Here is a 26524-nt window from a genome sequence, read left to right on the forward strand (position 1 = left end):
GTTGATATGTATCAACCAATTACAGCCCTTTCTTAGAAAATTCAAACAAAGCCCATCCTTTCCCGGTTTTCCCGCTGGTTTTCATAGAAAAAAAATTACATATCGCTCGTTTTGAAGTTTCCGTTTTTGCGCCGTAAACAGTGGTGAATGTAAAGGTGTTTTGTTTCGTGTTATTCATGAGGATTTAAAAAAATTAACATTAAGTGATTGTAGCTGTTTTTAAAGGTAAAATTATTCTATTAACATGAATACAATTCGTTATTAAATTAACTATAAATAAGCCTGATTATGGGCGAGTCAACGATTGACCAAGGCTTAATGCGTCATTATCGAATAATTTTATTATGTATTATATTTCCTGCCTAGCCTAAGCATTGCATGTTTAATCTAAGAATTTAAGTGTAACATATCCCTAGAGCTAAGTCTGCATATTTAATGACATATAAGGTATTATATTTTGCAACTATTTTATCACGGCAGGCGATAGTACTTAATGTTAATGATGTAAGCCAAATTTCGACACTTGAGAAACGTGTGGTGGTGTCTTATCTCATTATAGATTATGACGTTCGCGACGCGTTAACGCATTTTAGGTTGCTTGAAGCTGATTAATAGATGTTTAAAAGAGCTTTGTTATTTATTTTTCTTATAGGGAAATATCATGTCTTTGTGATTAGAGCTTTTTAAATAGTTCAAAACAAATTGTATGTAAAAAATGGCTGCTGAATCATTAGCAAGCCGTTCCACACAGTTGACACAACTAGTGTTGGAAAAGGGCAATCATGATTTAGCCTATCGACATCTAGTAAGTCGAGAAGGGCTGTTAGATGCCCTTTTCGCATTATATGATGAATGCTGCCATGATTACATGAGGAAAAATAAGAATATATCGAAATTTGTTGATAAATGTAAGTGTTTAGTTTATCATTTGATTTTGATTTTAATTAAAAACAACATTATGATCATTGTACAGTTGTTTTATTTATAAATATCGTTTTATTTGTTTAATAGTTAGCAATGCCATCTTGGATTTACGTAAACTTCAAGTTAATGTTAAGGATTTTGAATTGAAAAGAATTATCGGTAGGGGACACTTTGGTGAAGTTCATATGGTGCGTGAAAAACATACTGGAAATATGTATGCTATGAAGACTTTAAAGAAGAACCTGACTTTGGAACAAGAAGCGGTAAGTCACTTCTAAAACTGCAATTTTCGCAATTTTTGCTTTTTTAGGTGTGACTATGGTTATATAAACAAACCTAGCTTTCTGTTTGGTGTATGTTAGTTTGTTTGTGGGTTAGTGTGTGTATGTGTTTGTTTGTGGCCCGGGTACACGAAAAACACGGGTAGATAGGAACTGATTAAGGCAAGATCCACTACCACTTTGTGGCTGGTAATGTGAAATAATTGGGAAAGATAGTACATTAGGGCTATGGTATGAGTTTAGGGCGGTTTTCCTGACTTCTGATAGGCCTAAAACAAGTTTGTCAGAACCATTTTGTTTTTAAGAAAAGATCCTCTTCATACTCTTGGAAGTATTTGGAAAGAAATAACATTGGCATTGCCAAAGAATTCACCCTTAAATTTTAGGTTTAATTTGATGGACAGCTGTATCCAAACCGATTTGTTGGAAAGGTTTCTTATTTGAAATATTTTCTTTATAGACCAGTTTGTTGGGTTGGCACAAGGGGGGGGGGGAGGAACGGGCACAGTGGCAGCTATATTGTAAAATCCCTGAATTTTACGTTTAATTTGATGGACAGCTGTATCCAAGCTGATTTGTTGAAAGAGTATATATTTGAAATATTTTCTTTATAGACCGGTTTGTTGGGTTGACGCGGGTGGATGGGGAATGCAGGCATGTAGCTAGGGTGAGAGATTAATTTTCAGGCGGAAAAGGCACTGTGTATAAAGGCTGGGTTGCTGTTTCGTTTATTATAGTTGTAGTTGAAAACTTCTCCTGACCCTTCAGTGTATAGAAGTTGTAAAAGATTTTTATCTACCTGTGTGAAAGACATACTGGCGTTTATTTTGATTATGTTCTGTGTGAGTGTGTATGTTTGTGGTTTGTTAGTGGAGGCTGGATAAAGGAAAATACTATTTTAGCTAGGTGTGGTAAGAGCTTAAAGCAAAGCGCGGGTCACGTGGTTCCCCTACAAGACAACTTTCCTTTCAAACCCCAGAAAAGGAAAGTAAACTTACAGGGGAACCACGTGACCCGCGCTTTGCATTAATTAATATACCCCAACCATTGGGCCATTTCGAATATTACCTTAACGAGTTAGAAAACCCGAATACTGTACTACATTAGCACACACGAAACTAACACACCCACCTCACCCCTAACCACACGTAGATAATAGGGAAAGTTTATTTACGTGACTTGTTGTATTAAGTTAAACGATCTTTGAATTGAAATATAAGCAAAATTAAGCAAAATATTTAAAGGCATAATTTATCTTAAGTAAAGAGAAATGAAATATAAGCAAAATATTTAAAAGGCATCATTTATTTCGTGGATTACATACCCTTTAATATACCCCAACGATTGGGCCATTTCGAATATTACCTTAACGTGTTAGAAAACACTAATACTGTGTGTAATGTAGTAACATTAGCACACACGAAACTAACACATCTCCCCAACCCTAACCACACGTAGATAATAGGGAAAGTTTATTTACGTGACTTGTTGTTAAGTATTAAGTAAAGCGATCTTTGAATTGAAATAAGCAAAATATTTAAAAGGCATAATTTATTTCGTGGTTACAGACAATTAAAAATAATATAAATTAAATACATATAAATCGTAATAACATGTTAATTTTAAACTATACAGACAATTAAAAATAATATAAATTAAATACATATAAATCGTAATAACATATGTTAATTTTAAACATTACCATTTAAATCGCGATTGTGGTTTAAAATCATCAAGTTGATGTCTGCGCGATTTCAAACTTTTAACTAGGCTACCACCCATGTTATTACACGTATCAGGTTTTTCCTCAAAATTTATACTCTTATGCCAATCTTTCGCGTCTTTAACTATAAAATCGTTAATATTCCGTAATCTTAAATCATCATCCCAGCGTTCTTTCATATCCTCTTCTAAAGATTCGCAAAGAACCGTCATTCTAGCAATATAAGTTTGATTCTTTTTCCTACTAAGTCCGCTAAAATATTCTTGGTCTAAGAGCCTAGCCCATGGCCATAAAACGCTAGATGGCGAATTTAAATACAGATTATATGAATCAGTTGCGTAATTGACTTGGTATTTTTCTAGAAAATTAACTAGCCTATTTTGCGATATAGATGCGAAACAGTTATTCCCCATAATTTGAAAACCGCGTTTAATTTTGTTAAAACGTGTTTTGTCTTCATAATCATTATTATTATTATTATTATTATTATCATCATCAAAACGTACTTTTTTTAAGGTTACTTTTACTAAGCCTAATCCGTAAAATGAAATATTATCAAGTAATGCGGCGAAAGTTATATTTCGTCTAATTCCGCTGTCGTTAGGCCTAAGGTAAACGTCCAAACACGTAGCCATGAAATTAACCAATACGGGGCTGCTAGGCCTACTCTTTAATGCGCGCCCAAGATGGCGGACAAAGGCTATACTGGGTATGCTCAAATTTGAAAGTTGCAATGGGTTTTGTTCGAAGATTTTTATATAAATTCGTTTTAAATCTTCGATTAATTTATTTTTAAAGTATTCAATTAGTGTACTTATATTTGAGCCTCGCAAACGTAGACATGCAGCAGCGATGAATGCCATAATTGTTGTTTTTTGAAGAGGCGTTAATTGTTTACTCCATTCCTTCCAAACGATGTTGTTGTTGTTGTTCTTTCCCTCGACGACGCCATTGTGGTTGTTCTTTCCCTCTACGACGCCATTGTGGTTGTTATTTCCCTCTACGACGCCATTGTGGTTGTTATTTCCCTCGACGCCGCCATTGTGGTTGTTCTTTTCCTCGACGCCGCCATTGTGGTTGTTCTTTCCCTCGACGACGCCATTGTGGTTGTTCTTTCCATCGACGACGCCATTGTGGTTGTTCTTTCCATCGACGACGTCATTGTGGTTGTTCTTTCCCTCGACGACGTCATTGTGGTTGTTCTTTCCCTCGACGACGCCATTTTGGTTGTTCTTTCCCTCGACGACGCCATTTTGGTTGTTCTTTCCCTCGACGACGCCATTTTGGTTGTTCTTTCCCTCGACGACGCCATTTTGGTTGTTCTTTCCCTCGACGACGCCATTTTGGTTGTTCTTTCCATTGACGACGCCATTGTGGTTGTTCTTTGCCTCGGCGACGCCATTTTGGTTGTTCTTTCCATCGACGACGCCATTGTGGTTGTTCTTTCCATCGACGACGCCATTGTGGTTGTTCTTTCCCTCGACGACGCCATTTTGGCTGTTCTTTCCCTCGACGACGCCATTTTGGTTGTTCTTTCCCTCGACGACGCCATTTTGGTTGTTCTTTCCATCGACGACGCCATTTTGGTTGTTTAGGTTTATTTTTTCCGTGATTTTGTTAAAGATGTCGTCTGTCTTGCGGTTGTTTTTGTTGTTGTCCAAGTAATCAGGGTAATTCCATACTGGCAAATTGAAGTCAGTTTCGTCAGAGACTAAGCATAACTTGTGATGAGTTGTCATGAGTTGCGACGCCATTGCAATTGTCAGTTCTTCGAGGTTTATCCAGTTTAATTTGTCGTAAAATTGATCCAAGTCCCATAAGCATATTTCAAAAATTTTGACGAGTTTTTTTGATTTACTAATTGGTATTATTTGATAACGATGGGTTTTAAAATTGACTAAATGGTCATCTGACCATTCTTTGCCGATTATTGTATTCATAACTGAGATTTAAAAGAGTTTAAGTACAATTCGCTGCTGTTAATGAGTTCAAGTTAAATGAATTCATTAGTTCATTGAATGCTGTTTTATATTTATTTGATTAAAATTGGTTGTAGTTTCGTTTTAGGTTTAGAATAAAGTTCGATTATTTAGTTAGATTAGCCGTTCGGTTTTGATTATCTGATGAGGGAGATAATTTAAATGCGCTACATTCCTTTGTTATCTGTTAAAAAAATCCCAAACTGTGATCGTATAAGGGAAATAGACAGGGTTCATACAAACCTGGTAAACGTGGAAAAATCAGGGAAATAAATAGTTGACGAAAACCTCAGGGAAATTTCGAATTTCTAGTAAAATTCAGGGAAGTCAGGGAAATTTGCGTCAAACAGGGGCCGATTAATTGAGCAAAATGTTCGTGAACATTCCCTCCATAGGATTAACATTACACTATACTTTGGAGGTTCATAAATGACTCTGGTTATATTAGAGATACGGGGATGTCCTTTGATTATGTAATACTCATATTTGCCCCGCTCCTTCGTTAACATTTACTCCATGGAATACTCCATATACGGGAAAAGCCTGGAAAACTCAGGGAAGTATATGGGGAAAAACCTGGAAATCTCAGGGAAATTTCTTTTCCAAAAGTTGTATGAACCCTGTATAATACTATTTGTGATTAAACCATGTAGAAATATGACTAGATTTTTTTGCCCTGTAATTTCGGCATATTTCACGAAGATCTGTCTAAAAACAAATTTTAACATGTGGTCAATAATTGGTAATTTCGGTTTTTGAAACGATTTGATACCCGTGTTCAATATTTCAGGTTGCATTTTACGAAGAAGAGCGTGATATTATGATGAAAGCTAAAAGTCCATGGGTTACCCAACTCCAGTACTCGTTTCAAGACGCGAAAAACTTGTATTTGGTGATGGAATTCCATCCAGGAGGTGATCTTTTAGCCCTTCTTGATAGACACGGAAATATTCTACCCGAAGATGTTGCCGTTTTCTACGCCGCTGAGTTGGTGCTGGCTGTGCATAGCGTTCATTCCATGGGTTATGTACACAGGTTAGTGAAAAAAACGCGGGATTTATGCGCGTATGTGTTGAGAAATCGTTCATTCTTCACTTCATTACGCGCATATTAACATTCTTCTCGTCGTAAGCTTTCGTTTGAATACTTACAAGACGGGGTGCGTTAGATGTGCAACGTTATTGGTGCTAGAACACTGGTGATAAGTAAAGGTTTTTTCACCAAACGTATATGTTTTTTGTGCTTGAATTAAAGCTTACAACGAGCGCGAGTTAACATTCTTCTCGTTGTAAGCTTTCGTTTGAATACTTACAAGGTACGGTGCGTTAGATGTTGCATCGGTGCAACGTCATTGGTGCTAGAACACTGGTGATAAGTAAAGGTTTTTTCACCAAACGTATATGTTTTTGGTGCTTGAATTAAAGCTTACAACGAGCGCGAGTTAACATTCTTCTCATTGTAAGCTTTCGTTTGAATACCTACAAGATGGGGTGCATTATAAAGTGCATGGTCATTGGTGCATGAACATCGGTGACAAGTAAACATTTTTTCACCAAACGTATATGTTCTTCATACTTAAATGAAAGTTTAGGATGAGTAGAAATTAACATAACATTCTTCTCGTCGTAAGCTCTAGTTTGAACACCTACAAGGTGAGGTACATTAAAGTTGCATCGGTGCAAGAACACTGGTGATAAGTTAAGGTTTTTTTCACCAAACGTATATGTTCTTCATACTTAAATGAAAGTTTAGGATGAGTAGAAATTAACATAACATTCTTCTCGTAAGCTCTAGTTTGAACACCTACAAGGTGAGGTACATTAAAGTTGCATCGGTGCAAGAACACTGGTGATAAGTGAAGTTTTTTTCACTTAAAGTATATGTTGTTGGTACTTAAATGAAAGCTTACGACGAATTAAACTCGATGGTGTGGTTCATTCAACGATTAAATTGGTTGAACGCGGGCAATTAACGGTTTTAGCCCATTCCATGGTTGGTTGTTGGGCTTTAACATAACATATTTTTTATAGGGATATAAAACCTGATAACATTTTAATTGATCTAACTGGGCATTTAAAGCTTGCTGATTTTGGTTCCGCGGCTAAATTAAATGAAGAAAAATTGGTACGAAGTCAAAATTCATGAGATTTGAATCATTTAATTGATAAAAAAAAATCCCTAAAAAACATCAGTGTTAAGTTATAGTTAAAAACTTGTACGTGTTACAGGTAACTAGTAAAATGCCTGTCGGTACACCAGATTACATTGCACCCGAGGTGCTAACAGCTATGAATAGTAATAGACCATCGTTTTACAATGAAAATTGTGATTGGTGGTCAGTTGGAATTGTCACCTATGAAATGATGTTTGGTGCTACACCATTTGGTGACGATAAACTACTAGTTACTTACGCTAATATAATGAATTATAAGGTGAGCCCCTTTAAAGGGCCCGTAAAGAAGGTATCAGAGGCGTGTTACTGTTAATACGTCACTTGACTCGCGTCAGAAGCGTGCTACTGTTAATACGTCACTTGACTCGCGTCAGAAGCGTGCTACTGTTAATACGTCACTTGACTCGCGTCAGAGGCGTGCTACTGTTAATACGTCCCCTGACTAAAGTCAGAGGCGTGTTACTGTTAATACGTCACGTGACTCGAGTCAGAGGCGTGCTACTGTTAATACGTCACGTGACTCGAGTCAGAGGCGTGTTACTGTTAATACGTCACGTGACTCGAGTCAGAGGCGTGTTACTGTTAATACGTCACGTGACTCGAGTCAGAGGCGTGTTACTGTTAATACGTCACGTGACTCGGTTCAGAGGCGTGTTACTGTTAATACGTCACGTGACTCGGTTCAGAGGCGTGTTACCGTTAATACGTCACGTGACTCGGTTCAGAGGCGTGTTACCGTTAATACGTCACGTGACTCGGTTCAGAGGCGTGTTACCGTTAATACGTCACGTGACTCGGTTCAGAGGCGTGTTACCGTTAATACGTCACGTGACTCGGTTCAGAGGCGTGTTACCGTTAATACGTCACGTGACTCGGTTCAGAGGCGTGTTACCGTTAATACGTCACGTGACTCGGTTCAGAGGCGTGTTACCGTTAATACGTCACGTGACTCGGTTCAGAGGCGTGTTACCGTTAATACGTCACGTGACTCGGTTCAGAGGCGTGTTACCGTTAATACGTCACGTGACTCGGTTCAGAGGCGTGTTACCGTTAATACGTCACGTGACTCGGTTCAGAGGCGTGTTACCGTTAATACGTCACGTGACTCGGGTCAGAGGCGTGTTACCGTTATAACGTCACGTGACTCGGGTCAGAGGCGTGTTACTGTTAATACGTCACGTGACTCGGGTCAGAGGCGTGTTACTGTTAATACGTCACGTGACTCAAGTCAGAGGCGTGTTACTGAGGAAAGGCGTGGTTCAAAGAAGCTTAGTTCATTTTATTTCAAAAACACGCCACTACGGGCCCGGGAATGTCGCGAAAAACAGGGACTAGGTGTCCAGTTCCACTTTATATGTAGAGTCTTTGGATCTTTGCATCACGTGGTGCCTGTGACGTATTTCAAATAATTTACACACATTCTGATAGCTTCTTTACAGTCCCTTTTAACTCGGAAGGCGTTTAAAAACGGGAAACTTATTTATTGTTTCGTCTGATAGACAAAATTGGATTTTCCTGATGATATTGAATATTCCGACGCTGCTAAAAGCATGATTGAAGGGTGTTTAACTGATTCTCGTACTCGAATTGGTTATAAGGAATTATACAATCATCAGTTTTTTAAGGCTATTGATTGGGCTAATATATTGAAAGGTAGAATCAAGGACTTATTTTAAAATAAGGCAGTTTGTTAGGCGAGGGTTGGACACGGAGACAAAATTCTGAACACCTCATTATGGTTTTCGTAATAATTTTTGTCGGGGATTTGATCTCGTTGGGTTTCCATTTTATTCCCAGCTGATATTCGTCATTTTAAAGGTTTGCTTGATTTGCAACTGATTTTCGTAATTACCGTTTGTTTTTTCGTGATTCGCAATTGATTTTCGTAATTACCGTTTGTTTTTTCGTGATTCGCAATTGATTTTCGTAATTACCGTTTGTTTTTTCGTGATTCGCAATTAATTTTCGTAATTACCGTTTGTTTTTTCGTGATTCGCAATTGATTTTCGTAATTACCATTTGTTTTTTCGTGGTTCGCAACTGATTTTCGTAATTACCATTTGTTTTTTACAATTTGCAACAAATTTTCAAAAGCCCCAACCACACTTTGGTTATCCCCGATTTATTTACACAATTTGCAAACACATTTTGGTTTCCTTCGACTGATTTACATGATTTCCAAACGCATTTTGGTTTTCTTCGACTGATTTACATGATTTCCAAACACATTTTGGTTTTCTTCGACTGATTTACATGATTCCCAAACACATTGGTTTCCTACTGTTGTACATGATTTCAACATTTTTTTACAAACTGTAAAAAAAAAGAAAAATTCAAAAGTCCCTACTGAATTAACACGATTTGCAACCAAGTTTTTGTTATCCCCAATTTACACGATTTTTAGCCGAATGTTCGTTACCCCCAACTGATTAACACGATTTGCAAACACTTTTTTTTTTCGGCTTACATTACGTTCAATTCTGACATATTATTGGTTTCCTACTGTTGTACATGATTTAAAAAATTGGAGCGATTGCCAGAATTTGTTCACATGATTTCCCAAAGTGTCCAACCTCTCTAATAAGTGTTCAGTAAATAATGTGTTACCATCAGCACAATATAACTACATCTGAACATAGATAGCAATTGAATTGAAAGTCTACATAGATTTTAATTGGTAACAATATAAAAATAGTGTCACCACCTTACGTTCCAACCATATCTGGTGAAGACGACACTAGTTACTTCGACACTTTCGAACAAGATTCACACAAACCTAGCCTCGACCCTTACAAACCGGTGAAAGAATTTACCGGTAAAAATTTACCATTTGTTGGTTTTACCTACAGTTCATGTTTAGCTAATGAAACTGAAAAGTAAGTTTTGAAAAACTTAATTAAAGACCTAAATCAGGGATAGATTTAATTTTAGAAGTAGGAATGGAGAACGGTTATTATTTGCTACGTAGCCCAGTATAGAGCCCCTCCCTCCCTCCAGCACGTAACGAAAAGTTTAAATTATCTTATTGGCTGCTCACTTAAACTACGTTTTGATGACGTTGCTGACGAACGGGGACGGCGAAAAATACGTAATTCCTTTTTACCTCTGTCGCTATGACCCGCCTCTTCTTTCATACCCCTCCGTTCCGTGGTAGGGGGTCCGGGACTTTGACGCGCCCCCAGATTACTCTGTTCTCCATTCCTACTAATAAAATTAAATCTAATTACCAACTACCCACTTCTAATTTAAAAACTATAATAGTACCGCAAGAAGAATGAGTATTTCGTACGATACTTATCATACTTTACCAAAATCGCGAAAAAAATCGGGTGACACTTCTACTAAAACTACCTCAGATGTTGAGCTAAAAAAGTTGGTTGTAAGTTTGGAATCAATGCAGTCCGCGTTGAAAAGCGAAAATTCTTTGCTAAAAGGCAAACTAGAACGAACAATTCAAAGCAAAGATGAATTAGAACGCGAGAAAGAATTGTTGCGTGAGATAAACATGAAACAGGCATCCGAAATATCAGTATGTTGATTAGTTTACCTCATGCAGTGGTGTCCCAAAAATGGGAGGGTAATTATAGGACCGAAATGTAAAAAATCTTCTCTATGCAACAATGTCCGCGCGCGGTTCAACCCAATTCGCAAATATTTAGTACACTGGATTCCTTTAACCTATAGACGGGCTGAATGGTCTTTTGGCTTCGATTTGTTGCCATCTTTTTAAATGGCGGCCAGAAATTTAAAAACCCTACTTTATGGAACAATGTCCGCGTGAAAAGTAATAATAAATGCATCCCGACGGGCTGACGGGCAACGCCGAGTGCCTTCGCTCCTAGGGTACTACAAAAATATTAGTCCTCAGTAAAATCTACCCATTATAATATTTTGATGGAAGGTCTAATTACACGCGAGCGACGCCGCGGATAACAGTTAGTAGAAGTATAGATGTACAGAACATTTTCGCACTCGAGATTGGTAGATTGATTGGTTTCCCATAGAACCATCCCTGGATGCGTGATTGTACTTCGGCAAACTATAATTACCCTCCTTTTTGGAATGAACACCATATATATTTAGTTATTAAGTATTATACAACAACGATAACGATATATTATAGTCCTTAAAATCGTTACTTGAAATGGAGAAAAAACATCGCGCCAATTCCGACGAACGTGCGATGGAATTGTTAAAAGCGATTGAACAAAAGTACAAGAAACGTGAAGCGATTTTGAACGAAGGTTTTAGAAACCGTTTAATGTTGTCCCCCGCAAAGAAATTCGTCACTGCTAATGACGCCGCTAACGAAGCTTACATTGAATCGCCCTCAAAACCCGTCGTAAGAAACGTACACTTCAGGGAACCCGTTGTTGAAAGCGAAAAAGTGTACCAAAGATACTATAGCAACTCAACAACATCCAGTGGTTCAACCAACGAGACACTTGGAAGCGATTCAGTTGAACCTAATGAAACTGTTCAGGATAGTTTTGCCGATGTTACCATGGAAAGAAGTACTGGAAGTAACAGCGATATCGGAAATGAATCGGTGTTTGCCGTAACACTCGAAGATGGGTCGTTGTTGAGGGAGGAAAGTAGTTCCGATGAGCTTTTTATCGTTAAACACGAACTTAGTTATACGCAAACGGAGGTTGAAAAGTTACAGAAGGAATTGGAGTTGACCAAAGCGGAGTTGTCCGAGTACAAAATGATCGAAGTGGTAAGTTATTATGACGTACCGCAACCCTGAAGGTGACAATTTGTTCATTATTTACACGTGAACAGGGAGCTTTTGGTGATAACCAAAGTTTTCAAGATGATAAACGAAATGTAACTACCGTTTTATCGAACGAACTTAAAGCCTTGCAAGAAAAATACGATCTAGATTGTCAGAGTCTGAAAGACAAACTGCGAATTACCGAAAACACTTGTTCGAAACTGAACGATTTAGTTGACACTATACGAAAAGATTTAGATGAGGCCGTAACAGCCAACAAAACCTTAGAAATTGAAAAGGAAGAGTTTAAAAGCAGCGCAGAAATGTTGAAAGGCATTGTTATGAGACTTGAAGGCGATTTGAAAGATGTGGAGACTAAATTGAGACGTAATAGTGTTTCGGCCGCTGCAATTTTGTCAGAATCCTTCGATGTAATTGCACTTGTTGAAAAACATGTTTTTGGTTGATGGGTTAAATTTTTTTTAATTGGGGATATTTTAGGCTAATGATACTTCAGCAGATTTGAAATCAAAACTCATGATTAAAGAAACAGAGTTGAATGAAGTAAAAAGTAAGGTTCGAGCATTGGAAGATAAGGTTGCCATGTTGCAGTCTGAGTTGCAAATTGCGCAAACTGAGGCCGATAATACAATGCAGAAATATAAAGCTGTTAAGAAAGACGCAATGGCAACTGTTACCGTAAGTTTTTCATTTGAAATATTTGATTTTACATCGCGTTAGGCCTATTACTGTTTTTACGGAGAGGTATTACGCTGGACGTGTTTGTTTGTTTTGTGTCTGTTATCGCGTTCGCAGTTGGCAAATCGGAGCTAACGTATTCGCAATATCGGGACCGTGTTCGCAGTAAGCAATATTGGCTTCTATTCCATTAGGGTTAAGATGTACGCGGAAATCGGTTAGGGTTACGAGAAACGTCTAGCCTCCCAATACTCTAAATTTACAAAAAAAATTGTTTAAGAGGCTTACGCTAGAATTCAAACTACAACAATAGCTATGTTTAAAATTGTTTTAGGAAATAACGTTTTTTAAAAGGACTTAATTAGAATTAAGGTAAATTACTGACGATTAAAATAATTAATATCTATTTAATTATTTAAGAAAAACCTCTTAATTGGGTAGATAGCCCTCGTCTCGACCCGGAGAGGTTTATGTTGATTTCCGAACTTGTTATATATACTTCCGCGTTAAATTTGAATATTAGGCTTAGCGTTTTTGAACTTTTCATGAATTCGCGCGATTTCTTAAAACACGTGAATAATTAAAAAAAAATTAGGCTTAAGTTTACGTTGTAAATGAACTACGGAATCTTTTAAAGAAAAAAATTGTGGAATTTGTTATTTTGTTTAGTTTTTTAATTATACTTAATTGCTCGATTCCAAATGCGCATTAAACTTATTTTAGACGTTACAAGCGAATTTAAATCTAGTAAAGAACGAAAAAGAGTCTTTGAATCGTAAAATGGAAGAAGTTGAAAATAATTACGAAGCTATTTTAAGAGACAAAGAACGAAAGTTAGTTGAAACCGCGTCTCAGTTGGAATCAACCACGCAAAAGCTAACCGAAGTTGAGCGTTCATTGCATAATATTGAAGAGGTAAGATACTTAAACGATAGTTCTGCTGCGAAATTGCGTTTTTTTGCAACCCAATTGTTGTACATTTATTAGAACGCTAAGCTCGCTTCGCAACAAGTCGAAACTGACGGTATTCAAACCGGACCTAAAGTTATCATCGCGAATGAGACTCAAAAATCTCCCAGAACTGCGGAATTAGATTCCAAAGTTTCCAATATGGAATCAGTACTTAATCGTATTCACGAAACGCAACTTTCGGAAACGAGTCAGATTCGACAATTACGCGACGTCATAAGACAAAAAGAACGCGAAATATCCGATGCCAAATTAGATTTGCGAATTTCGCAACGCGAAAAGAAAGAATCCGAGGAAGCTTTAGAAAGATCGCGATCATCCAATCAAAATTTAAGAGAGAAATTAAGTAACTTGGAAAAAGAACACGTTAAATGTTCCGAAAATGAAAATAACTTGAAAGAAAAAATTGTCGAACTTCAACAAAGTCTCGATAAGAAAATAGAAGATTTGGAACGTTTATCGAAAGAATTCGAAATTGAAAAGGAAAGATTGGAAGAAAGGATTAAGTTATTGAAAGAGGAATATAATACTAAACGACAACTCGAAGAAAAATGTGCCAAAAATGAAGGCCAGTACCAAGAACTCGATCGACAGAGTATGAAACTGAAAGAACAATGTTATTTACTCGAAGATCAGAAACAGAAACTTCTTAGCGAAAATGAATCGTTGAAAGTTGAAGTTATGGATAAGAATAAACGATGCGAGTATTTGGAAAGGGTAAGTTGTTCGAAATGTTCAAATTGTTCGTTATCGTTGTTCTGAAAGAAATGTGGTAAAACGTTCGGTGGTTTGGTCGATTTACGTTGCAGAATACGGGAGTGTTGAAAAACGTCTGTTGTACCTTAGAGGAACAAATTAAAGACTTTGAATTAATTATTGAGAAACAGGAAGAAGATCAAGCTGCAATCGATAAAGAAAAGTATGTTAATTGTACCAGAAATGTACTTGTACACAAAGCGGGGTGGGTAATTAGTAATTGTAACATGATTCTTCCCCAACAACAACATCCCTTAACATTTATTATAGCAATTGGGGTTACAAAACCGAATCATGCATGCACATACGCCATTTTAAATAGTTCCCTCATCATTACTATATCTATTAGCACTGCTTAACTATTTGCCGCGGCGCATGCATGCATGCGCTTGTGGATTAATTTTTGTCCCGCCACGTCAAGACAACAAGGTTTGTGCCTACTTGATTGATCACTGAATGGGGATTTAGTAAATACCAAACAGTTATAGAATTCACCCCATCTGAAGTTTAATGAGTAGGAGAGCAAATTAACAAAAATGGTGCCGTGATCCCGGGAAGAATCATGTTACATAATTTTAACAAAAATGGTGCCATGAGCCCGGGAAGAATCATGTTACATAATTTTAACAAAAATGGTGCCATGAGCCCGGGAAGAATCATGTTACATAATTTTAACAAAAATGGTGCCATGAGCCCGGGAAGAATCATGTTACATAATTTTAACAAAAATGGTGCCATGAGCCCGGGAAGAATCATGTTACATAATTTTAACAAAAATGGTGCCATGAGCCCGGGAAGAATCATGTTACATAATTTTAACAAAAATGGTGCCATGAGCCCGGGAAGAATCATGTTACATAATTTTAACAAAAATGGTGCCATGAGCCCGGGAAGAATCATGTTACATAATTTTAACAAAAATGGTGCCATGAGCCCGGGAAGAATCATGTTACATAATTTTAACAAAAATGGTGCCATGAGCCCGGGAAGAATCATGTTACATAATTACTGTATTAAGAGCGTACAGAGTGTCACCCTTCTTCTCCTATTACCCCCTTCTGGTTATGGCGCACCTTGCACTAGCTGCGTTTCAGGTTTGCAATTAAATTTCAGGAACTCAATGAGTAACGAAATCGAACGTTTAAAACACGAACTTAAATCAATTAACAAAAATTTGGAAGCCGAGATTGTGGCAAGGCAAGAAGCCGAACAACAACTCGATGAAGTTGAAAACGAACTATCGGGTCAAATAGAGCGACAAGATATTAAGGTATCGACACTTGAAAGAACAGTCGAAGCCCAATCTTCCAGAATAGCTCAATTAACGGAACAAAGAACCATAATGGAACGCGAAGTTGAATTGAAAGTTAACGCTTATTGCAATCTCAAAGTCAAGATGGATAGCTTAGAAGAGGAAAGTGTTAGTATCAAGGAAGAGGCGGCCAGACACATAACCACCATTTCCCAGTTGAAAAAGAAGAACATTGATCTTCAAGAGGCGTTGGAACAAAGTATGAAACGTTACGAAGAATTGGAATGGCACGTTGATAGTTTGATGAATGAGAAGGAAAGGGATTTGGCCACTTATCAACAAGAACTGTCCAAAAGAGAGAGTCAGATTCAACAGTTGACCAAAGTTACTGATTTGCTGCAATCCAGGATAAGGGAAATGGAGAAGAAGAAGAAACATTGGTTGTTTGGGTCCAGGGGAAAGGAAAATAAGGGACCAATCATACCACCTGCGGAGAATAAACGTGATAGAGAAAATAGGATGTATAAGGAAATGAAGGAAGTTGCGGAGAAAAGTAAGTTTTTATGTGACGTCAAATTGCAGGGTTTTCGTATAAAGATTTCCGGGAAAACTCAGGGAAATAAATAGTTGACCGAAAAACTTGGGGAAATTTACAATTATAAGTAAAATTCAGGGAAATTTGTGGGGTTTGAGTAAGTTTGCTCTGAAGGGGTTGCTTCAACTATAAGAAAAAGCACTCCCGTTGTTATTAACATGGGCTTGATTACATTATATGCAACTTTGGAGGCTTATAACTCGGGTTCTATTAGAGATACGGGGATGTCCTTTGAGTATATTATAGTCCTATTTGTCGTCTTTCCAACGGTAGTTAATAATAGGGATTACGGCAAACAGGGGCTGAGTAATTAAGCAAATGTTTGTTAACATACCCTCCATAGTATTAGCATGGGCTTAATTACATTATACGCAACTTTGGAGGCTCGTAACTCTGGTTCTATTAGAGATACGGGGATGTCCTTTGAGTATATTATAGTCCTATTTGTCGTCTTTCCAACGGTAGTTAATAATTGGGATTACGGCAAACAGTGGCCGAGTAATTAAGCAAAATGTTCGTTAACATCCCCTCCATAGGATTAACATGGGCTTAATTGCGTAATACGCAACTTTTGGAGGCTCCTAACTCTGGTTCTATTAGAGATACGGGGATGTCCTTTGCGTATGTTATAGTCCTATTTGTCCTCTTCCCAACTGTAGTAAATACTTGGGGTTACTGCAAACAGTGGCCGAGTAATTAAGCAAAATGTTCGTTAACATCCCCTCCATATTATTAACATGGGCTTAAATACGTTGTACGCAAATTTGGAGGCTCGTAACTCTGGTTCTATTAGAGATACGGAGGTGTCCTTCGTATATGTTATAGTCCTATTTGTCCTCTTTCCAACGATACTAAGTACTTGAGGTTAAAGCAAACAGGGGCCGAGTAATTATGCAAAATGTTCGTTAACATTGCCTCAATAAGATACTCCATATATGGGAATTAAAACGTCAAATTCACGAATGGTAGTTAACTTACGCGAGTATTTACACTATAGTGACTATGAAACCACCGGACTCTCCAGCTTCTGTCAGATCAGATGGTACATCTGATTCGGCAAGTAGCGCGGAAAACGAAATTGATCGTTTAAGTAGAGGCGGAACGGGTTCGGGAAGCATGAGAATGAAACACAATATTCCTCATGTATTATACGATGCCCATAGTACCTGGAACACAGTTTGCAGCATTTGTACCACATCCATCAGGTTTTCGAAACCGTGTGTCAAATGCAAATGTAAGTAAATGGGCTTGATGGACCAACCAATTAACCTTCTTGGTCTTGGAGTATAAACGGATGATTACATCATCTTTTTGCGTAGCTTGCGATGTAATTGTACATCGACAATGTAAAGATAAGGTTGAAAACACATGCGGTCTTCCGAAGCAACTGGCTGAAAGTTTGCGAGCGGTTAAAGAACGAATTAGACAAGGAATTTACACCAGTTTCAATTTGGATGATATGGATGGTTGGGTTAAAATTCCCAGAAATCGTAACGCGGGATGGGAAGAGAGATTTATGAAACTCGTTGGAACCACTCTATGCATATTAGACAGAGAGCCCGAGCAAAACACTAATTCCTTTGTTTTGGCTGCGGCTCTCTCCAAGTTTGAGTTGGCTCCTGATGACGGTATCGTTACCATTAAGGAAAACCCCTCGCAATCCGAAATTCCCGGTGCATCGGCTAATAACATTCCGTTAATGTTGAAATTGACCTATTGGCCACACATCAAAGAGCTCCCTAATAAGTAAGCATAGGCAGATTTTTGTTAAGTACTTTAGAAAGGTAAGTGCGGTGGTTGACCAAGGACTACTGTAATCAATTAGGGACTTCTTGGTCTTGCTATCAACTGACGAGGACAAATTTCATTGGAGCGCCGCTATCGAACGTGTCGTTTCGAAACACTTGCAGGCTAAAGGCAAGATAATAGACCCTGTAAGTGTAGTTGTGATGGTTTTGATCAGTGTTTTCAGTTGCTTCATAGGGTTCATACAAACCTGGGAAACTCGGGGAAATTTATTAATTGTTGTTAACATGGGCTTAATTACGTAATACGCAACTTTGGAGGCTTATAACTCTGGTTCTATTAGAGATACTTGGATATCCTTTGAGTATGTTATAGTCTTATTTGTCCCCTTTACAACGGTAGTCAATACTTGGGGTTACAGCAAACGGGGACCGAGTAATTAAGCAAAATGTTCGTTAACATCCACGCCATAGGTTTAACATTGACTTAATTACATTGTATGCAACTTTGGAGGTTTATAACTCTGGTTCTATTAGAGATACATCGATGTAATTTGAGTATGTCATAGTCCTCTTTGTCCTCTTTCCAACGGTAGTCAATACTTGGGGTTACAGCAAACAGGGACCGAGTAATTAAGCAAAATGTTCGTTAACATTCCCTCCATGGGATTAACATGGGCTTAATTACATTGTACGCAACTTTGGAGGCTCGTAACTCTGGTTCTATTAGAGATACTTGGACATCCTTTGAGTATGTTATAGTCTTATTTGTTCTCTTTCCAATGGTAGTCAATACTTGGGTTACAGCAAACAGGGGCCGAGTAATTAAGCAAAATGTTCGTTAACTTCCCCTCCATAGGTTTAACATTGGCTTAATTACACGTACGCAACTTTGGAGGCTTATAACTCTGGTTCTATTAGAGATACTTGGATGTCCTTTGAGTATGTTATGGTCCTATTTGTTCTCTTTTCAACGGTAGTCAATACTTGGGGTTACAGAAAACGGGGGCCGAGTAATTAAGCAAAATGTTCGTTAACATCCACGCCATAGGTTTAACATTGACTTAATTACATTGTATGCAACTTTGGAGGCTCGTACCTCTGGTTCTGTTAGAGATACTTGGATATCCTTTGAGTATGTTATAGTCCTATTTGTTCTCTTTCCAATGGTAGTTAATACTTGGGGTTACAGCAAACAGGGACCGAGTAATTAAGCAAAATGTTCGTTAACATCCACGCCATAGGTTTAACATTGACTTAATTACATTGTACGCAACTTCGGAGGCACTTAACTCTGGTTCTATTAGAGATACATCGATGTCCTTTGAGTTTGTTATAGTCCAATTTGTTCTCTTTCCAATGGTAGTCAATACTTGGGGTTACAGCAAACGGGGACCGAGTAATTAAGCAAAATGTTCGTTAACATACCATCCCTAGTATACTCCATATATGGGGGGGAAATCGGTTTTCCTAAAGTTGTATGAACCCGGCTTGATATGACAGTGAATGACTTCCGGTGTTCATTATCATTTCTTAAGGCTAAACTTCAAGGCAGCAAAGTTCTAACTCTAGAAAACACGAAAATAGAACCAACTTGCTGTTGTCACTTAAACAAAAATATCCTTTTAATCGGAACCACTGAAGGTTTATTCGCCTTTGACCTAAACAAATCGCCTTCGGAAGCCCCTCAACCTATTATGCCAAATGTAGGCACTGTACATAGCCTAACAACAATGGATAGAATCGCAGTCTTCCTTATGGTCGCCGGTGACGAGAAATTCTTATACAGCCTTTCATACACTGATGTCCTTTCTAAGGTCGAATTTGGCCATACTAATGTTAACGTAACCCCGGTGTCTAATGTTAAACAATGTCAACGTGTCGTAGCTTCCCATACTCCCGAAATTACCCCTCAAATTATAGCCATAGCGACGAGTAGTTACGTCGCTTTGCTCAAATGGAATGCGCCTAATCGAAGTTTCATCATGAAACAGGTAAGGGTCATCATGACCTTGATGGAGATTCCGAAGGTCGTGATGACTTTGGCTTAATTTCCGAAGGTCGTGATGACTTTGGCTTAATTTCCGAAGGTCGTGATGACTTTGGCTTAATTTCCGAAGGTCGTGATGACTTTGGCTTAATTTCCGAAGGTCGTGATGATTTTGACGGAATTTCCTTAAGGTCATCATGACTTTGAGGGAATTTCCGGAAGGTCATCATGACTTTGAGGGAATTTCCTTAAGGTCATCATGACTTTGAGGGAATTTCCGGAAGGTCATCATGACTTTGAGGGAATTTCCGGAAGGTCATCATGACTTTGAGGGAATTTCCGGAAGGTCATCATGACTTTGAGGGAATTTCCGGAAAGTCATCATGACTTTGAGGGAATTTCCCAATGTTATCATGACTTTCACGGAACTTCCGAAGGTCATCCAACAATTTCTTCCATCATATCATTGCAGGAGACTAGAATATCCCAGCCTTGTTCTTATATCCACATAACTGCTCACGTTGTTCTGTTTGCTACTGATAAACTTTACGTTGTCGATTTGAAAGAACCCGGTACTTGTGTTGAAGAATTCATGGATCAAGCGAGCAATAATATGTTAGCCATGTTTATTAACGATGTCCTAAAGAAACAGCAATCTAGCGTTTGTATCGCGACCGTTTCTCCTCCTGGCAAGGAAGAGGAGTATTTAGTTTGCCTTAAAGATTTGGGTGTCGTTATTAACTATTTGGGTCAGCAAGATAATCCAAATCAACTTAATTGGACCAAACAACCCTTTCAATTCGGTAAAGGGTTAACCCTAACAGCTTAATTAATTAATTAATTAGTTGAGTATCCGGATTAATGTTTCCTATTGTTTCTTCATAGCGTACCAAGGCCCAACGTTGTTCGTAATTTATAAGAATATAGTTGAAGTTTTAGAAATAACCCCTAGCCAAAGTTCACTGAGGTAAAGATAGAGTCCAGTTTATTCCCGATTCGTGTGCCAAGGCTTAACGCGCCACCATTTTTAACTGATAAATTTGGGTCAAAGTGATGCGTCGTCTGTTTCAGAGCTGAAAATCGCGCGTTAAGCCTTGGCATACGCATGGGGCTAAGATGGATTGGTGTATTCCCGATTCGTGTGCCAAGGCTTAACGCGCCGCCATTTTTAACTGATAAATTTGCGTCAAAGTGATGCGTCGTCTGTTTCAGAGCTGAAAATCGGGCGTTAAGCCTTGGCATACGCACGGGGCTAAGATGGATTGGTGTATTCCCGATTCGTGTGCCAAGGCTTAACGCGCCGCCATTTTTAACCGATAAATTTGCGTCGTCGTCTGTTTCAGAGCTGAAAATCGCGCGTTAAGCCTTGGCCATACACATGGGACTAAGATGGATTGGTGGGAACTGGGAAAATAATGAAAATTTGGTTATTTTGATTTTGTTTGTAGAGGAAAGTGGTCCTATTTGAATATTCCGTATCCGAGGTACTTAGGTTCAGCTGGGATAGACAGAGACGTTTACATCTCCAATTCCAAGCCAGATATAGTGGAAATCTACAGGGTATCGGGTCCAAACGTTCTAGAAGAGAGTTCTATGGCTGATGGAGTTTCAAATCATCTTCCATTGCGAAAAAGGTCAGTGATTGATTGCATTGTATAGTTAGAGGTATTTTATCTGCAAGATATTGTAAGAATTCCGTTGCTTTAAAAGGAAAAGGTTCAGGTAACGTAACATTTAGAAAAAGACCGTTCTTTTAAGGTGTAATGTAATGTTATGTTTCCTGAACTTTTTCTTTAATGTTGGTAAGTATTTTTGTCTGAAAATTAAAGTTCGTTTTCAGTGAAAGTAACCTGAGTGGAGGGAGCGATTTTTCGTTCACCTCTTCCTTGGAAGAAGCTCTCGATACCTCTGATATAATGAGTGCAGTCTTGGAGACTTCTCGTAACACTGAATAACAAACACTACATCAAACCCAAGTGTGTTTTATTAGCTAGTTTAGTAAAGAAAGAAATAAGGTTTTGCGCTATGTACATAAAAACAAATTTAACCTCGTCGTTAGTCGTAAAAACCTAAATCGGTACTTTTTTAATACAACGAAAATTAAGCGACTCGGAAAAAGTATACGAGAGCGTTTTTGTAATTAAATTAACACAGTTTATCCTCGGAGCAAAAAAAGAAAGAAAAAGATTTAAGTGCCATTATTTATCGCCTATTATTATTTTTTAAGTGTGGAAAAGAAAAGAAAAAAAAAATTGATCAGTTTTAAGTATTTTTGCATTTTTATTAGTATAAATTAATTAAATTGTTAAGCCTTTTTGTGGTAAATAATATTGAAAGAATTTTTTGAGAGAAAACATATATATAATTAATTAATAAATATCTTTTATTAATTAATTTTTTCAAAATTATTTACAAGCAAAATCAAATTTGTTGTTGTTTGTACGGAAATATGTGACATCCATCCCTTTCACCCTCGTTTAACGTCGCCATCTGTTAACAGAATAAAAGAAAATCCCCCCAACCAAACAAGATTAGTTTGAGTATTTTTACTAATTAATTAAATAAAAAGAATCAAAGGCTTAATTAATGTCGAGTGTTTTTTACGAATGTAGGACATAATCCCCCCTGGACATAATCCCCCCATTAGAGAAGAAAAGGACATAATCCCCTCAGGTAGGAGACAAAATCCCCCGGACAATTTCCCCCCCAAATGGATGCCAAAGACAAAATACCCCCAGCCCCGGGACAAATTCCCCCCAAACTGTGTTCTTCGGAAGAAAATAAATGTAAAAAAATAATATTTTGGAAAAGGCGTACCATTGTTACAATATTTCCAAAATATTACGAACCGAACCCAACCTAACCTAACCTAACCTAACCGGGGATTATGACCGGGGAACTTTGTCTAGAGCGTAGGGGGATTTTGACTAGCGAGTAGGGGGATTTTTTTCTACAGAGTGGGGGGATTTTGTCTTGAGAGTGGGGGGATTTTGTACTCTTAACTTGGATGGGGGGGAAAATGACCGGGGAATTTTTTCTATAGAGTGGGGGGATTTTGTCTTGAGAGTGGGGGGATTTTGTACTCTTAACTTGGATGGGGGGAAAATGACCGGGGAATTTTGTCTAGAGCGTAGGGGGATTTTGTCTTGAGAGTGGGGGGATTTTGTACTCTTAACTTGGATGGGGGGGAAAATGACCGGGGAATTTTGTCTAGAGCGTAGGGGGATTTTGACTAGATAGTAGGGGGATTTTGACTAGAGAGTAGGGGGATTTTGTCTACAGAGTGGGGGGATTTTGTACTCTTAACTTGGATGGGGGGGAAAATGACCGGGGAATTTTGTCTAGAGCGTAGGGGGATTTTGACTAGAGAGTAGGGGGATTTTGTCTACAGAGTGGGGGGATTTTGTCTTGATAGAGGGGGGATTTTGTACGTTTTTAAAAATGGGGGATTATGACCGGGGGTCTTTTGTCTTGGGGGTATTTAGTCCGTATACCGAGTGTTTGTTAATTACGTTCTTACATTTTTAAAACTTTATCTTTTCCGCCACTAACTACTCTTTGACCATCAGGACTCCAATCAACGGCATAAACTTCATCTGCGTGTCCCGGTAAGTCAATAAGTAATTTCTTCGTTTTCATATCAAAAACTTTGAGGGTTGAATCGGCGCTTCCGCTAACGAGTAATCGACTATCAGCTGACCAAGCAATTTGATAAACTGATTGTACGTGTCCACGTAATGCTCCTAGAAATTTCCCTGTACGTCCATCCCATAATTTAACAGATTTATCAAATGATGCGCTGGCGATTATTCTCATATCAGGAGAGAATTTGACGTCATTTATGAGTTGTTGATGACCAGTCATACGGGACACTGGTTTCTTTTCAGTTTCGGGGTTCCAAAGGAATAACGTAAAGTCGTCTGAACCGGAAACTAATCTTTCCGGTTCTTCACCCTGCGTTTTAATGTATTTGAAGTAATTTTAATTTTAGTGAGTGTCTTAAAGGGACTGCAAAGAAGCTTAGGCATCGGACGGGTGGGTAAGTAAAAATTATTTGAAATACGTCACAGACGCATCACGTGATGCCAAGATACAAAGACTCCTCATGGAGTGGGACTAGTTAACATCTAGTCCTTAAGGGTTTTTCGCGAGATTGCAGCGCCAATTCCAGGAAGTGGACGGTGGTTTTGGTTTTTGAAATAAAACGAACTATAAGCTTCTTTGAACCACCCACGCCTCTCCTTGGTCACGTGACGTGCCTCTGACGTATTTCAAATAATTTTTACTTACCCACCCGCCGATGCCTTCTTTACAGTCCCTAGATGGTAAGTTAATTAACGTAACACGTTTTTATACTTTGGAGGAGTTATATCTTTCTAATGCAATTTTGCTCAATTGTTCATCAGTTTCTTTTATATCCCTGTAATTTATACTGGCTTTACTAGGGTCAAATGGTCCCGTTCTCATGACATAGTCGGTGTTTAAGGCTAATGTGTTAACCCAATGACCATGTCCCGCAAGAGTTCGACATAGAACCCCCTAGAAGTTAATTAAACCCTTTTTAATAGCTGCTTTAAGTAATTAAATTAAATTAATATATATAATACATTATCGGCTCTCCAAACTTTGACGGTTCTATCTTGGGACGCGGTATAAATTAGCCCCATTCCGCCCCATTTTACACACGTCACACTTTGAGTGTGGCCACTGAGACATATTGTGGTTTGACCTAAAATAATGTCCCATATACGAACTGTTCCATCTTTGGAGGAACTAGCCAGACGTCTGCAATCTGGATTCCTGTTTCGAATAATAATGTTAGAAATGATACCGACGCGTGTCTCATAATCATAAGTTTATAAGATATGTTCCATCATAAGCAAGAAGTGATATCTAGTTTATTAGGGAGAAGATATAAATTCGTTCATCGACATTTCTAGCAGCTTTATCTCCAGTCCAAACGTTACGTAGACGTGTCCGGAGTTAATCCCCGCCGCCTCTAAATGACAACCAGCATCTCATTGGTTCTTGAAAACTCGTGCACGTCAGCGCGACCAACGCGAATGATAACGAAAATTACAGTCATATTTTCCGACTGAGGAGAGTGTAGCGAAATAGCCCGGCCTCCTTTTACGCCCCCCCCCCTTGTATTTTGAAAGGGGGACTGCAGGACTATGGCGCGCGAATACTTAGGCATCTTATACCTTCTCCCTAATAAACTATAGATATCACTTCTTGTCATAAGCTTGTTAATCTCTGGTTACAAACTGGAGCTTGTAATTTTGAAGTGAGTGAGGTAGGTCATAGATTCGAGGAGGTAAAGCGAGGGAGGCCTGGTGAGTGAGGCGCTGCTGTCAAAGGGGGCTTAGTAATGCAGACTAAATAGGATCTAGATGGAAGTCATGCAAAATTAACCACCGCGTGAAAGGACTTCAATCCTCGCTTCCTTCGTTCTCACTTGAACTAGCTCAAGTTGTAAGTCTCTAGAGATCGCATTACGAAGTATAGGAAGTGTCTTAGTACTTATGGAACATGTCTTATAAACTTATGGGTAGGAATTACCTATGAATAGGTTCCCATGATAAACACGTTATCCATTGCTTATGAGCAGCTAATGTTCGCCCAACTTGGGTACCACTTTCAGGGTCCCATATAATAACTTGGCCATTTTTACAACCCGAGGCCAATCTCCGACCATTTGGAGACCAACTTATACAAAGAACCCAATGTTTATGTCCTAAAATTAATTGACACGTGTTCAAGTAGGTGTTTATGTACATAATTTTCACACTAGGAGGATTGATACCATTTACACCAGGAGCCTGGCCTCATAGTGTAAATGCTGTATCAATCCTAGTCTGAAAACTATGTATAAGGTTGACCTTTCAACAACCTTTGCATGTATGATGTGGTGTTTCTGTATTTACATCCCAAAACCTTACAGTGGTGTCACCAGACCCACTAGCTAAAAACCTTCCATCTGGACTAAATGAGGCTGAAATTACCGCCTCTGTATGACCAGGTATGGAACTAGTACATCTAGTAACTGCTCGGACTCTAAACACAGCTTGAGGCGCGTAAACTATTTCCAAAACCTTTTCATTTTCAAATTTTTTGCCTTCAAGTGTATTTTTCAAGCTGTCTTTTATTTCTTCATCATTGACAAAAAATAAATATGGAACGGGCTCCTCCTAGAAGAAATACTATTGGTTAAAGGGGCTGTTCGGACAGTGGGACATCATTGAGTGGGTAAAAAGGAGAGGGGGTCGGACACCCCCTTTAAGGTAGGGTTTAAACGGTCCCGGGGAAGGAGAAAATGTCAACCCCCCCCCCCTGAGCGCCATGTGCTTATACACGATACCACGTGACACTACACGTGGACTCAAGACTAAGGCTTAACAGAATTCATGCTTCAAAATCAATAAAATTAAATTATTACCTTTTCTAATAATGCATTACACACAAGCTGAAGTTTATCGACAGTTATATCAAACGGTAAATCAAAAGGGGCGGCTAAAAGTTCTCCAGATTCACTTTTTAGTTGAGCTAAAACGCGATGCACGTCGTTATCAACCTCCATTTTGAATATTACGGTAATATTTAGATACAAGGCGGGAAATAAGTACTTTTAAATTGGACACGAATTATATTTAGCTTTTTTTAGTCAATATCTATTGATTTATTTAACAATTTTTAATTTAAAGTATGCGGCACTAGATTT

General features: G+C 38.3%; 2 protein-coding genes across 2 annotated transcripts; one reads left to right on the plus strand and one right to left on the minus strand.

The window, feature by feature from the left end:
- The first annotated feature begins 68 nt into the window (after window positions 1-68).
- LOC149615904 (citron Rho-interacting kinase-like) lies at window positions 69-22382 on the plus strand. The gene is made up of 24 exons (XM_089857325.1): window positions 69-225; window positions 653-908; window positions 1012-1187; window positions 5698-5942; window positions 6938-7031; window positions 7136-7339; window positions 8580-8733; window positions 9776-9956; window positions 10342-10609; window positions 11204-11800; window positions 11866-12228; window positions 12299-12496; window positions 13220-13411; window positions 13484-14182; window positions 14275-14384; window positions 15335-16026; window positions 17066-17302; window positions 17388-17814; window positions 17894-18002; window positions 19352-19807; window positions 20276-20606; window positions 20689-20770; window positions 21252-21437; window positions 21644-22382. Exons 2-24 carry the CDS (start codon window positions 716-718, stop codon window positions 21756-21758), a joined length of 6309 nt encoding a protein of 2102 aa, XP_089713451.1. The 5' UTR covers window positions 69-225; window positions 653-715; the 3' UTR covers window positions 21759-22382.
- Nle (notchless protein homolog 1) lies at window positions 22164-26398 on the minus strand. The gene is made up of 7 exons (XM_089857366.1): window positions 26243-26398; window positions 25697-25994; window positions 25366-25540; window positions 24411-24603; window positions 24160-24342; window positions 23324-23757; window positions 22164-22293 (listed from the first exon to the last, which is right to left on the minus strand). The coding sequence occupies exons 1-7, from the start codon at window positions 26381-26383 to the stop codon at window positions 22281-22283; spliced, it is 1437 nt and encodes a 478-aa protein (XP_089713492.1). The 5' UTR covers window positions 26384-26398; the 3' UTR covers window positions 22164-22280.
- Window positions 26399-26524: the final 126 nt, after the last annotated feature.

Source organism: Phalangium opilio, unplaced genomic scaffold (assembly GCF_054372755.1).
Source record: "Phalangium opilio isolate 3A_F unplaced genomic scaffold, DU_Popi_V2 ptg000217l_1, whole genome shotgun sequence".
Lineage (NCBI taxonomy): Eukaryota > Metazoa > Arthropoda > Arachnida > Opiliones > Phalangiidae > Phalangium > Phalangium opilio.

What these genes read in the sequence shown, in the direction of transcription:
- LOC149615904 (XM_089857325.1), top strand. Translation starts at nt 716, where the DNA reads ATGGCTGCTGAATCATTAGCAAGCCGTTCCACACAGTTGACACAACTA. An exon ending in ATCGAAATTTGTTGATAAAT is followed by an intron (nt 909 to 1,011) that starts GTAAGTGTTTAG and finishes TTTGTTTAATAG; the next exon opens with TTAGCAATGCCATCTTGGAT. An exon ending in CAAACAACCCTTTCAATTCG is followed by an intron (nt 20,607 to 20,688) that starts GTAAAGGGTTAA and finishes GTTTCTTCATAG; the next exon opens with CGTACCAAGGCCCAACGTTG.
- Nle (XM_089857366.1), bottom strand. Translation starts at nt 26,383, where the DNA reads ATGGAGGTTGATAACGACGTGCATCGCGTTTTAGCTCAACTAAAAAGT. An exon ending in GTAATGCATTATTAGAAAAG is followed by an intron (nt 25,995 to 26,242) that starts GTAATAATTTAA and finishes TATTTCTTCTAG; the next exon opens with GAGGAGCCCGTTCCATATTT. An exon ending in AAGTTTGGAGAGCCGATAAT is followed by an intron (nt 24,343 to 24,410) that starts GTATTATATATA and finishes ATTAACTTCTAG; the next exon opens with GGGGTTCTATGTCGAACTCT.